A 13,646-nucleotide genomic window follows, 5' to 3' on the forward strand; every position below is an offset into this window, starting at 1 on the left:
TGGCATTAAATGTGTATATAAAATTACACTTCACAGTCTTAAATATGTTAACTTTTGGACCCTCTACATCTCACAAGTAGAGTGAAACAGAAAAGTTCCCACTAATGCTAAGAAAAGCTACACGAACAAAATATTGCGTCCAAAATATACTAATCTTTCATTTAGTGAACTAGAGGTAGATATAGTAATTATTGTGAGCTATTTTCCCCTGTCTCATCATACAGGATTATAAAACTTGCCAGAAATGTCACTTAAAATTCCCTTCAGATTTACATTCTTTATGTCCTTTTCTGGCTGTATTTCCTCGTCACCTGCTCAAGGTAGGTGTAACTCCAGATCTTTCCGTCGGCGAACACTCGTGACACCAGGCGACCCAGTGTGTCGTACTCCAGCCTCTCAGTGGTAGGGCCCCTCTGCAGAGCGCTGATCTGCCCTGTGCTAGTGCGGCTCACGTTCACCGCCAGGAGCTTACTGCTGGGCACCCAGAGCACCGGGTGCCCCGCCGTGTCGTAGATAATCTTCAGGAGGAACTTGCGGTGGTCGTCGTAAATCTTCTCCGTCCTCAGGGTGCGGTCGTAGTCTACTGACAAGATGTTGCGCCCGTTCACCTGGTAACAAGGAAAAGGGAAATGCCATATTTAACATATTGGGTATATACAGAGCTGCACAGTATATTGTAAACACAGCCTTATTATAATTGCAGCAAAACCTAATACAATGTAAACAAAGATAATTATAAACTTGAATTGAACATTCTTGTGCTTTTGATTAGATTTATTTACTTCGTAATTAATTTGACACATTTTTCTGACTAGGTGTTATAGAAAATAGTCTTCTAAAGCAGAAAACTGAACAGAAAAGAAATTTTAAAATCTCAAAGTAGGCAAATCTTAAGTAGTCAAAACTTGTCAAATGATAAAAATCTGAATGTAATGTGTGATTGCACATAGCCGTATTGTAATACAGCAAAATATTACAGTTCAAATAAAGCGTCTTATCAGAGAAATCATAATACAGGGGTGGGCAAACTTTTTGACATGCGAGCCACAATGGGTTATATATATATATATATATATATATATATATATATATATATATATATATATATATATATATATATATATATATATATATATATATATATATATAATGTTAGAGATTTGGCCTGTAACATGTAGCAAAGCATGAATATGCAAGGCTCATTGTATGAATTGTTTTAATAATTAATTTATTACATTTCAGTTAAATAAATTAAGAAAAACTTTGAACAAGGTTTACCCTTACCTATTTTAATATAATTTGGTCATGTTCGGCGGGCCGGATTAGTAAGGCCAACATGCCGCGTGTGGCCCCCGGGCCATAGTTTTCCAATGTCTGTTCTAATACATCCTTTTTGCAGTTCTACACCGTTTTAAAAAAAAAACACAAATTCACTTGACCTTGTCAATTGCTAATTTTGTGATTTCATAAGATAAGCAGGTTTGCTCCTGGTTAGTACTGGGATGGGAGACTGAGGCAGCAGTGGCTCTAGTGCATTCTGTTGTTATGTCCTTAGGCTGAGTATGAAGTGAATAATGCAACATAAATGTTTTGGGTGTCTTGAAAGGCGCTTTATAGCCAATGCATTTTTGTCATTATTTTATTATAAACTTGCTATGTTCAAAATCTAATAATTTTCAAAATATCCAATAAAGATGATTAAATGCTTCCAATGTAGTCATATTGAGCAGGCGTAGACGTCTGGCAGGCGGCTGTAGACTGGATTCACACTTTCTCTACAGTCGTTTCACAGATTAACACTCTGTTCTCGAGGACCATTAAACTGAAAGAAACACTGGCAGTAGTTCAGGTGTGCTTAAATCTCCCACAGTTAAGATACTGTAAGGAAGGTTAAATGTACTGTACAGTGTAGTCAATCGTGAATATACACTTTAAGAAAATGTTGTAACACTGATGATTGGCATTGCCTGGGACCAGAATTTCTTCCTCTATATTATGCAAATATCATCTTTTTAAACTACTTGCAGCTGTGTATTGAAAGAATTTGGATCATTGAAAAGATCAGAATAAGTCTGGTGAAAGTGAACAGATTTAAATACACAGAGGAGCACATTTAGACTACAACCAGGTGACGTCAAGAGATAGGATATGAATTTTAAGCTCTGTAAGCAGACTAAATGTTCAGGATTACATATGAGAATGAAACCAAACACAAATGCAGGTATGTGTTTGATGAGGAAACATGGTCAAAAGTTACAGGCAGTTTGCAGAATTTATGAGTTTTAAAAGCCATTCATTTTTTAGAATTTGGTTAGGTCAAAATCTTAGATGGAGGACAAGGCTGTCTTGCAATAATGCTTTTTATTAACTCTTGCCCACATATTTATCTTGTGGAAAGACAGTCATTATAGAGGTATATAGTTATTAAAGCGAGATCAATACATGTGTATTTTAACATGTTCATAGCAAATTCTACGATTGTATTCTTAGCTGTCCACTACCTCAATGTAAAACTAAAACAACTAATCTTTAGACATCAGCTTGCTTGTGGCAATGTCCAGTAAACCAAATCTTCCTACCTAGAGAAAAGTTTGAAAATACTTTTTACCCCTCTGAGGTAAAACATATTCACTGATAAATTCGTCTGGGCTAACTGGCTGTGATGTATGTTTTTTCTCTTTCTTCCACTCTCCCAATAGCTGTACTCGTCAGTGTGCCAGTAACCATAGGCAACTGTAAATCTTCACTTTGCCTGTGCAGCTCATGTGCCACTAGAGTAAAAAAACATACCCTCAGCTTGCGTCCAAACACAATAACTTTCCCGCGGGCTTGTTCTTTGCGGAAGCGCCACTCCACCAGGTTCTGCCCGCTCTCCCCTGGCAGGCTCATATTGCGCCTGGCCACTGTTGGGTTGGCAGCACCGGCTAGGATGTGCGGCTCTGTTTGGTAGTGGGTATCCATCCCGTTGGCGTAGGTAATCCGCAGTGAGTTGTCAAAGCCAACTTGGTAGCTGCTCCTACACTGATCTGTGGAGGAACATAAAGTGTGAGTTTAAACAGAGGAATTTTAAGCCAAAGCTAGTAGTTAAATACAACTACTGCATTTTCTTTTCAATACCACATGAGACGTTATATCATGCCTAGTTATTCCATTGTACTTTACCAATCCTGCAGACAATTAACTCTTGTTTGCCTGGAATTGTCCGAAAGTTCAAAAAATATATATCTATAGGGAATTTTGTCCAGTACATTTTAGCCACACTTTAATACTATTGTGGTAACCTGTCTGGTGTGGTGGGCAAAAACAATCCAGTGCTCAAGGACTCATCTCCAGATTTGAGCTTAGTTTTGTCTGGAGTACCTAGCAACATCATTAACCTAATGTGGATGTTTTAGGTTGGTGGAGACAACATTCTTACTCAACACAGAAAAGCGATCAAGTCAAATCAAGATGAGAGATGTGAGCACAAATATTGAAACAAACCATGAAGCAAAATGATCCCCCTAAATGTACAAAACTGTTAATATCAACCGCAATAAATAAATATCAATACTTAAAGCTGATTCTTGTGAGCGTATGTTCTAATGTTGTTACCTTCTCTAAAACATACTTGGAGTTGTGTTTTGTTTCATTCACACATGTTTAAGTAATCCTTTATTATTAGTCTGTCTATATCTCCAAAGCTCAAAATGCTATGTTCCACTTTGTGATGAAGCAGACGTTTTCAAGTTAGCATCTATCTTTTAACTTAAACATAACATAGTTCACAAAATGGCATAATATGGGCTCTTTAAAAACTTTAAAAGTAGGTCTATAATGATAATTCAATTTTCTACACCTCAAATCTCATTGTTGATACAGAAAATTAACCAAATATTTCCTGCTATTACAAAGAAAAAGTACACACGATAAATATTCACACCCCAAAAGTGATTGTTCTAGTGACAGGTCTAGTTCACTTGCCACATAATGGGTAAACTAATCGTAATAAAATATAAACATTTAAAAGAGTTTCACAGGTTTGCAACATAAAGAAATGAACACACTAATACCTACTGTGTAAGAAGCTGTTTCTACATTAGAAAAAAAGAAAAGGTATATACTAGCAGAAAGAGTTAATCTGAAAAATATAAAACATTTGACTGCCTTTAGCTGTAAAACATTTATTTTGGCCTATCAACCCCACCTACCATTTATACAATTTAGAGACATTTCATCACTGGAGCATTGCTTTTAATAGGTCTGTTTTCAAGAAGCTTTTTTATGTCCAATTAAAAATGTATGATGATAATAAGAAGTCGATTATTTAGTGCCTTGTTAGAAAACACTGCATTATTGAAGCCAAAAGTGAAGAAAGGGAACAGAGAGTGATGGGTATAGTGATATTATAATGATATTTAAACAGCTATTCAGTAATCTGATCACATCATTTTTTATAATATTTTGATACCTCATCACAAGCAAAAAAACAAACAAATCATGACTGGTCCATCTGGCTGTGCGGAGATCCAAGGTGGAAGTGTGTATATGACACTAGAGCCCCACACGGAGAGAGTCATCATTTACACTGTCATCTGTCAGCTGTGGGCGCCGTAATGATACACGACCAAAGCTTACTCAACACTGGCCCCGCGACCTCCCAAACAATGACAAATACCTTGAGCCAGCCTCTACAACCCTGAGCCTTACCCTGAGCCACTCTGTAGTACCATGACTCTTACCCTGAGGCCTGTCACGATAATTAATACTACTACTACTACTACTATTACTATCGTGCAATATATGAAATTTGGCGGGGCTCAATATTTGCTCAACAGTGGGGAGGTTTCTGCTCTTTTTTATGTAATACGGTAATATGATTTGGGCTGTAGAAAGATGAAAAAATATCCTCCAGGACTAATTATTGGTTGATTCTGCTATTTATTTGTTGCAGCTCACGTCTTTAAATGAGCGTGCATTTAAAAAGGTTTACATTATTGTTGCATTATTGTTATTGTGCCAGTGGTTTAAAGTAGTTTCAATATTATCGTTTATTGCAGTATTTCACTGTACTTCAAAATGCATTATGATAGATACTATGTAGAACTCCTAGATTTACCCTTAACTAGCGTGTAGAACCCTAACACTTACTCTTTGCTAGCCTGTAGTTTTTCCCTAACAAACAATGCAATTGCGTCTAGATTTAAGATGTATGTTGTAATAATTGTATTCCGTTTTAAAAGTGTCCAGAAAATCTGACAAAAAGACTGAAATATGAACCGGCAAATTAATACAAGAGTCACATTTCAAAACAATTTTGTACATATATAAACTACAGGGATAACAGATTTTATGCAGTATACTCCAAAATATTTTGTTGTTTGTGGAGGAAAAATTACAGCCTGTGAGATTTGCTAATTGCATCCATTCAAATTGCAATTTTGATTTGATTGCAATGAATCTTGTAGCCCTAGCCTGAGTTAGTGTGTAGAATCACAAGCCAGTGTGTAAAAGCATGAGTCTTACCCTGAGCCAGAGTGTAGAAGGCCCTGATGGTGGAGGCGTTGGTGGTGAGGCTGATCTCTTCATCAGACATGGAGCTCTCCACATCCACGGTCAGGGCGCTGTGCAGGTCTGCGTACAGGTTATTCACCATGCCCGTGGGGAACGTCACATTCATGAGCCGGCCCTCGCTGTCGTAACTGCACCACACAAACGTACAGTGTAGGAAACATTATCACAATATTATCAAACTTAATCCGGTTTACTCCAGTCTTAAATTCAGGCTTGGAGTTGGTTTAGAAAAGTTGCTAAGTTCAGCTCTTTTCAGGCCTAGCGGTTGGAGTATCAGATTTGCAGTAGCACCCTAAAGGGGGACTCTTGCCAAACTTGTCAAACTTGTAAGGTATCTTTTATTCCACCTACAGTGTTGGTTTAGTCCTGGTTTCCTGTCTGAAACCCATGTGTGGTCCTGGTTTAGTTCTAGAAAAATAATCGCCTTGACTAATAATATAAACTGATGAGAACAAGTCCAATATACTGAAAAAGCATTTGGGCCTTCTCTCGCCGTTTAAGAAAAAAAAAAATCTCACTGATAATGAATGTACAGGATACTTTTTTTCATATTACTTTTCAGGCAGGACATGACAGCATTTTAGTCAAACTCTGCCGCCGGTGAAATGTCAGCGCGTTGATATGTGTGAGAGCCCTCTGTGCCATAGTGCTTCTAATTATCAGCTCTTTTATCCACTCTGAGTACCACCATCAACATTATTGTAATTAAAACGTCATTTTATCATTCAGCTGTTTTAAGGGCCGTCTTCTATCAGCCCGAAGTGAAAAAGTCCAAATATTTGATAAGGGTAAGTGGCACGTCTCGTCATCTTTTGGGGTTTGCATAAAAGCCAGACTTGTAATGAAGTGAATTATTTGGATGATTGATGTGTCGGTGTAATTTTCATTGAAGGCGGTGCTTTTATTTCGGCAAGCGTGTCGTTCAGTGGTAATGTGACATGACAGAGCATCACACAGAGGAGCTGAGGCCGGGTCATTAGGATTCTACATGACACCAGCCTGTGTTTCAGGTGCCACACTGTACAAAGACTAAAGCCCCTTGTTATTAACCAAGTCTGATATCGAGGGACTGATGTGTTTGACCGCTGTCTCCAATGTCTCAAATGATGGAACAATGGATTTTATATGATTCACCAAACTTTGAATGAAAGTGTACTATACACCCCCCCCCCCCCCCCCCCCCCACACACACACACACACACACACATATATATATATTTCTTCAGTTGTTTTTCTTCTTGCAAATTATGTAGTCTCATTTTAGATTTCTGATTAAAGTTGTCTAGTCTGTCATATTGTCTTTTCTGATAGCTTGGGGGAAATATTCAAAACACAGCTGTGATACAGGAAACAAGCTAAATCAACTTTTCTAAAAAAAAAAAAATTAAAAATAAAATAAAATCCCTAGGGTTTGTTAGACAGCACATAGAATATACTGCAAGTTTGAAATGCACTATGAACTATGAAATCCCAGCTTATGTGCTACAGCATAAGCCTCTACACCAGTGATCCCAACATGGGGGGCGGGGCGTCCTTGTTAGGAAATTCTCAGCGGGAGCCCACAGAGTGTAGTCAGTGGGTGAGGTCATCGAAAATAGTATTCAGTGCTAATTAAAAATAATGCTGCGCCATACAAACACAACCAGTCAAAAGTTTGGACACGCCTTCTTAGTCAATTTTTTTCCCTATATATTTACTACTATCTACATTTTAGATGCATACAGAAGACAGCAAATATATAATGTAAGATATTAGGAATTTTTAGGAGTTTTTTAGCAAGTGAAATAACTCAACACTACATATTTTTATATTTTAGATTCAAATTCTTCAAAGTGACTTCTGTGAACCGCCACCTTAACGTGGTGGAGAGGTTTGAGTGCCTGAATGATGGAAGCTATGTTGACAGGAGCATCATGCCCCTGGTAGGGTCACCCATGACAAACAGTTCCAGGGGGACGGGTCAGACTAAGAGTGGTTCAGAAGCCCTTTATGTCGAGTGAACAATCAAGGCTAGTTACATCGCCCGGACTGGCATCACCAGGGCCCCACCCTGGAGCCAGGCCTGGGGTGGGTGCTCAACAGCGAGCACCTGGTGGCTGGATATTTTTCCCCATGGGGCCCAGCTGGGCTCATCCCGAAGGAGTGACATGGGGCCGTCTTCACGTGGACCCACTACCCGCGGGAGGATCCGTAAGGGGCCGGTGCAGACAGATCTGGGTGGCAGTCGAAGGTGGGGGCCTCGACGACCAGATCTCCGGACATGGAGACTGGCTCTGGGGACATGGAATGTCACCTCGCTGAGGGGGAAAGAGCTGGAGCTTGTGTGGGAGGTTGAGCGTTACCAACTAGTTATAGTCGGCCTCACCTCCATGCATAGCTTGGGTTCTGAAACCCAACAGCTTGAGAGGGGCTGAACTCTCCATTTCTCTGACGTTGCCTGCCGGGAGAGGCAGTGAGCTGGTGTGGGCTTGCTCATTGCCCCACAGCTCAGCCGCCTCGTGTTGGAGGGTGACGTCCCTGTGCCTTCGGGTCGGGGACAGGTCTCTCACTGTTGTGGCGGCCTACGGGCCAAACAGCAGTACAGATTACAACAATGGAGTCCCCCCGGCTAGTACCCGAGATCTGTCCCCAGCACCTCAAGACTCTGGATGTTGTGAGGCTGTCTTGGCTGACAGCTCAGTCACACGGGAGGAGCTCAGAGTAGAGCAGCTGCTCCTACACGTCAAGAGGAGCCAGCTGAGGTGGCTTGGGCATCTGTTCATGATGCCTCCTGGACACCTCTCCCTAGGGAGGTGTTCTGGTCATGTCCCACTGGGAGGAGGCCCCGGGGAAGACCCAGGATACGCTGGAGGGACTATGTCTCTCAGCTGGCCTGGGAATGCCTTGGGGTCCCAACAGAGGAGCTGGAGGATGTGTCTGGGGTGAGGGAAGTCTGGGAGTCCCTGCTTAGACTGCTGCCCCCATGACCCAGCCCCAGATAAATTGAAGAAAATAGATGGAAGGAAGTTTTGAGTTATTTTGACTTTATTTTTTGTTACTACACTACTCCATATGTATCCATTCATAGTTTTGATACCTTCAGTGAGAATCTAAAATGTTATTAGTCATAAAAATAAAGCAAAAACAATGGTAGTGTATGCTTTAGTTATTGAACAAGAAATACCAATTCCAGGGAACCCAAAGACCATGTCAGTTTACCTCAATGCAAAGCTGTACACACAATGACTCACTCAAAGAAAGTGGTCCAGCCAATCTCGGAGGTCTTGGTGGCCAGCAGTCCGTTGTTGCCATGATAGGTGAGCAGCACCAGCTCCTGCCCCTGCGCTGTCAGAGTCTTCAGCCCTCCGTTGGTTCCCATGGACAGCCAGATGACCTGGTTGTCAGGGGCAACGATCCGCACGGGCATTCTGTTGGCGTCGCGGCGGATCCTCAGGGTGTTCCCGCTGCTGTCTGTTACCGCAGTGATGTCGTTCTCTGTGCTGTAGCCAAAGGTGTACTTGAGATCTCCCGTGAGCAGGTTGGCTGTGTGCTGGTGCGTGCCATTGGTGTCAAACACATAGAGCTCCTGGGCGTCTGGGGAGGCCACCTGTCACACAGAGGGATTAGAGGGACACATTCATATAGTGCAAAATTAAGGTGGTTTAATACACTTTATCATATCAGCATTGTTATAATCATAATATTTGCCAAAGATATGGCTAGGCTATTTTTTTTTCTTACAGATTAAAACAATATTGTTATGATTAAGTCCTTTAACCCACTTAAGCCCTCAGTATTTGTGTTTTTTATTTTTAATACATTGTATTTGAAGATAAAGACAGACCGATATATTGGTTGGCCGATATATCAGGCTGATATTTGGACTTTTTAGCATGTCAGCTATCGGCCTTAAATCTCCAGCACAGTCCGATTTTGTTCTGGTCGATCTGCTGCCCAAAACATACACACAAAGCTTTGTATTAACACTGTAATATGAAGAGACAGCTGCATAAAACATGACTATACAGCTCTCTTAAAGGTCTGTGTTAAAAAAGAAAGAGGTTGGGGTGAGTTTGTAGTAAATTTAAATAACATGATTTGGTGAAAATAATCTAAATTGGCCCTACATATCGTTGAAAAAATATTGGCAGAACTTATCAGCCATCAGGTGTATTATAATTAATATCTGTATCAGCATCAGCCATGAAAAAACTCATATCGGTCGATCTCTAATCCATACAATAGAGAAATGCATAACCACACAGCTAGTGTCTTTGGCCTGGTTACATGTACACAGATATTCTTCTCTGAACAAATATTATGTCCATTCATTTACATAAAAGCTCTGTCCACAGAAAAGCATTTGGCAAACTGACTACACCACATGGCACCACTACAAACACTCAATATAAGATCTCTTATAAATGGAAGCAATTTCACAATTAAATGTAATTAGTTCTAATTTTGCCAAACTGTTGCTCACAGCTGCTGTTGTGGCGTTGCTCGCCGACAGCCAATGGTCAGTGTGGACAGTGTAATTACTGAAGATTAGATTAGAAGAGAATAGAGATTTATCCCTGGTCATGGTCAAGAAAAAACTAGTGATTACAGATTAGCAGCTCAATTGCCCAGCTCTTACCTCAAATTCCTTAGCGTCACATCTCTACTGTGGCCAAAATGTTATGATGAGAAAAAAAAATATTTTATCTGGATAATATAGAAGTAAACTGCATATAATTGATAGTATATGCTTATGGATGTCTATGTTTTGTGCCTTTGAGTCCTCTTACATGAATACAATTTTTGTGTGCTGTCACTAATCATATCAGTTAGGCAGTTGATAGCTAAAAAAAGTATGAATAACTAAGTTGCAGAATGTTCATGATTCACTTCATTTACCAGAAGAACCTTAACAGCTCTTCACTGGGGAAATCGTGCCATCTCACCTCATACGTGCCGCCGCTGAAAGTTGGCCCGTTCCTGGAGATGGCTCTGATCCTGATGTTGCCCAGGTCTGCCACGTAGAGCGTCCCGTCCGGAGCGGCCACCAGCGAGGATGGACCATTTAGCCGGGCATCTTTAGCATAGCCATCACCTGTCTGGTAGCAGTCACAGTTGGCATCGTTCTTACAGTCACACTCAGAGGGAGCCCCTGCCAAATGAGTGATCTCCCCATCCACAGACACCATCCGGATACGGCTCATTTTTCGCTCGTCTGTCTCTGAGATGTAGATGGCGCCGTGATACGAGATGGCAATAGAAACAGCAGATTCCAGAGGAGTGAGCAATGCCCTTTGACCCCCGGCCACACCCCTCTCGAAGGTGGCAAGCGGGCAGTGGGTGGGGCGGCCCGCGGCGATGCTGACCTGTCCGGTTTCAGTGATGCGCAGGACGATATTGTTGTCCAGAACGTACAGGGAATTGTCCATCGGACTCACTGCTAAATCTGTGGGCCACTCCAAGATCACCTGAAACAAGGTAAAAATGGTGGATGTAAGACAAATGCAAAAGGAACAGCAATGACTCATCTTAATTTTTTCCGTTTTAAAAATGTGAAAAACTTTTGCATCCATTCTTTTGATCCTCACACACCTTATGCATTCCAAGCATCCGAATTATGCACCACAATAAGTATATGCGCTTTTCATAAATCTCAGAGACCAGACCAGAGTTTGCCATGAGCAGTAAGGCTAACACCGACTAGCATGCTAATGTCCACTTCCTCAATATTGGAAAATAAAGTGCTTAGAAACCATATACAGATAAGTTATTTTGACCTCAAGAGCTTCTTATGCAATTAACCTGTACTAGGCAAGACACATTTTGCTCAAATACATGGGAAGAGGTTGGGTACAGGGCCTTTAACTGAAAATTTGGATTTCTTTGCTATTGGATTCACTAGCAATACAGTTTCCCCATTGTATGCCATGACACTGTCTGTAATAGATCTGTAGTTGTAAAATCTTATAAACACAATCAAGTTGATGACAACATCAGATCAACTGCTAATGTGTTTGTTTGCTGAACAGTACCAGTCTACTTACTCAGTTAAAATAAAACAATAAGCTACTTTTATAAAACCATTCAACCTGATTTGAATTATTATTATTAGCATGTTCTTATTAATGTGTTACAGATGACATATTAGTTGTGCTCATTGTAAACTTTATTCATTATACAAGGATGTGTCACAGTGGTTAAATGTTTGCATTGCAAGCTTGTCAGAGATCAAAGAACCATTTAAAATGTTTAACATAATTTACACACAAAAATTTTCTGGAAAAATGTACGCTATTTTACTTTTATAATAAACATTGACTTGCATTTTTAAGCTTGCTAAAATGCATTCTTAAGGTGGTATGGTCATTTTAAGTTACGTATTATACCTACAAGAGTTTGCCTTTGGACTATATTTACAGCATTTATTATTTATGGTATCATGGTAAACCCATGCAAGTAAAGGTGTCAAATTGGACACAATATGGACACAAGTGTTACTTTAGTCAGGTCTATACTATTACAACTGGGTATCTACAGTAATTGAATGTCTTTTTCATGTTTATTTTTCAGATCCACTTCTGAATTTCTATATTGACTCTTTATAGCAATTTTCCATTGCTTAAGGTACTGTGATTATCATTTTATATTGTAATAAATTACACTGGTCAACACTAAATTTATTGTCTAAGATTTTTTAGCTGATTTAGGATAATTTTGATGTGCTGAATCCAAAAATCACATTGGCTCAATCAGGTCAATGTTCTGAACTAAGCTACATATTTGTTTTTGGACGATTTTGTTTACATGTATGAGTATTTTCACATCATATGATGCAAAATTCTGTTATATTTCTTGCTATAAACAAATTCTGAAGATTTTGCATGTGCCAACTTATGACTAATTGTTTTGTTTTTTTATATTACAAGTGAATGAAATGGCTTCGACTAGAAGATCTTGCAAAAATAAGCCTGACATATTCTGCTACATCTGCGGTGAATACACCAATGTTCCTAACAGGAATCAAGTCACAAGTTTCATAAAGCGTGCTTACCATGCTTATTTTGGTATTAAACTTGGTGACCAAGATGAAGCTTGGGCGCCACACTTGGCATGCAAGTCATGCACCGAGTATCTGCGTCAGTGGACTAAAGGCAAGAAGAGTTGTCTGAAGTTTGGAATTCCCATGGTTTGGAGGGAGCCGACATCAATAGCTACTTCTGGGCTATTGATGTGACTGGGATCAACAGAAAGAACCGAAGCAGCCTCGTCCTGTAGCTCACTGTGATGAAATTCCAGTACCTGTCTTTGTAGAAGTTCCTGACATCAGTGACAAAGATTCCTCCAGTGTGGTTTTAATGATGATGCTCCACATCCTTTTTCCCAAAAGGAGCTAAATGTTCAGGTTTCCTGAGAATCTGGGATCACTGAGTGATGAGCAGGTGGAGAGATTCCATCAGGACATAAAAGAGATGGAGACCAGGTATCAGGGACGCTGGGATGCAGTCATGATGGCTGATTGCTGTTGGACTCTGAAGAGAGACATCCCTGCTGCTGAGCATTCAAGGGTTCATAAAAACAGAAGTTCATGTCCTGAATTTTGCACAATGATAACGTAACGTTGCAATTTACATGTACTTACCTTTATCAATTAACATAACGTAACATTTAATTAATACATTCTGTTAGGAAACTATTTTTTATCTAGAAATATTAATATTAAAGAAAATCAACTGATAATGTCACAAAATTGTAATCAATTTAGTCAGAAGATCGGATTTTTCAAAATCAAATTAGCATAAAAACCTGACCTGACTGAGAAAAATGGATATCATTTTTGAATTCAGTAGTGCAAAATGGTCCTAATTCAGTTGAAAAAACACAGACAACTTTTAAAAATGTTTTTTTTGTAACCCAGTGTTATTATGCAGGACAACTTGTGCAGATGTCCTGGCACCCAACAGATTACAGGCAGCTGTTGTAGGTACTGTAGCAACAGATGAAGTTCCCAAGACACAAACAAACACCTCCATGGGCCCAGATGGGGTTCATGGTCCACAAAGCTGGTACTTATATGAGAGCTCTGTCCCTAAGGAAGACCTCACCAAGTACAAGGA

General features: G+C 39.9%; 1 protein-coding gene across 1 annotated transcript in view; it reads right to left on the reverse strand.

Annotated features, from left to right (window-relative positions):
• Positions 1-13,646, reverse strand: part of si:dkey-237h12.3 (teneurin-3) — a 191,043-nt gene that overhangs the window by 7,352 nt on the left and 170,045 nt on the right. Inside the window, exons 18-22 of the mRNA XM_055224598.1 lie at positions 10,479-11,000; positions 8,784-9,139; positions 5,506-5,681; positions 2,791-3,026; positions 312-608 (exon numbers count right to left, since the gene is read on the reverse strand). Of these exons, the coding sequence (XP_055080573.1) occupies positions 312-608; positions 2,791-3,026; positions 5,506-5,681; positions 8,784-9,139; positions 10,479-11,000 (1,587 nt within the window). The remainder of the gene's footprint in view (positions 1-311; positions 609-2,790; positions 3,027-5,505; positions 5,682-8,783; positions 9,140-10,478; positions 11,001-13,646) is intronic.

Source organism: Periophthalmus magnuspinnatus, chromosome 10 (genome assembly GCF_009829125.3).
Source record: "Periophthalmus magnuspinnatus isolate fPerMag1 chromosome 10, fPerMag1.2.pri, whole genome shotgun sequence".
NCBI classification, from domain to species: domain Eukaryota; kingdom Metazoa; phylum Chordata; class Actinopteri; order Gobiiformes; family Gobiidae; genus Periophthalmus; species Periophthalmus magnuspinnatus.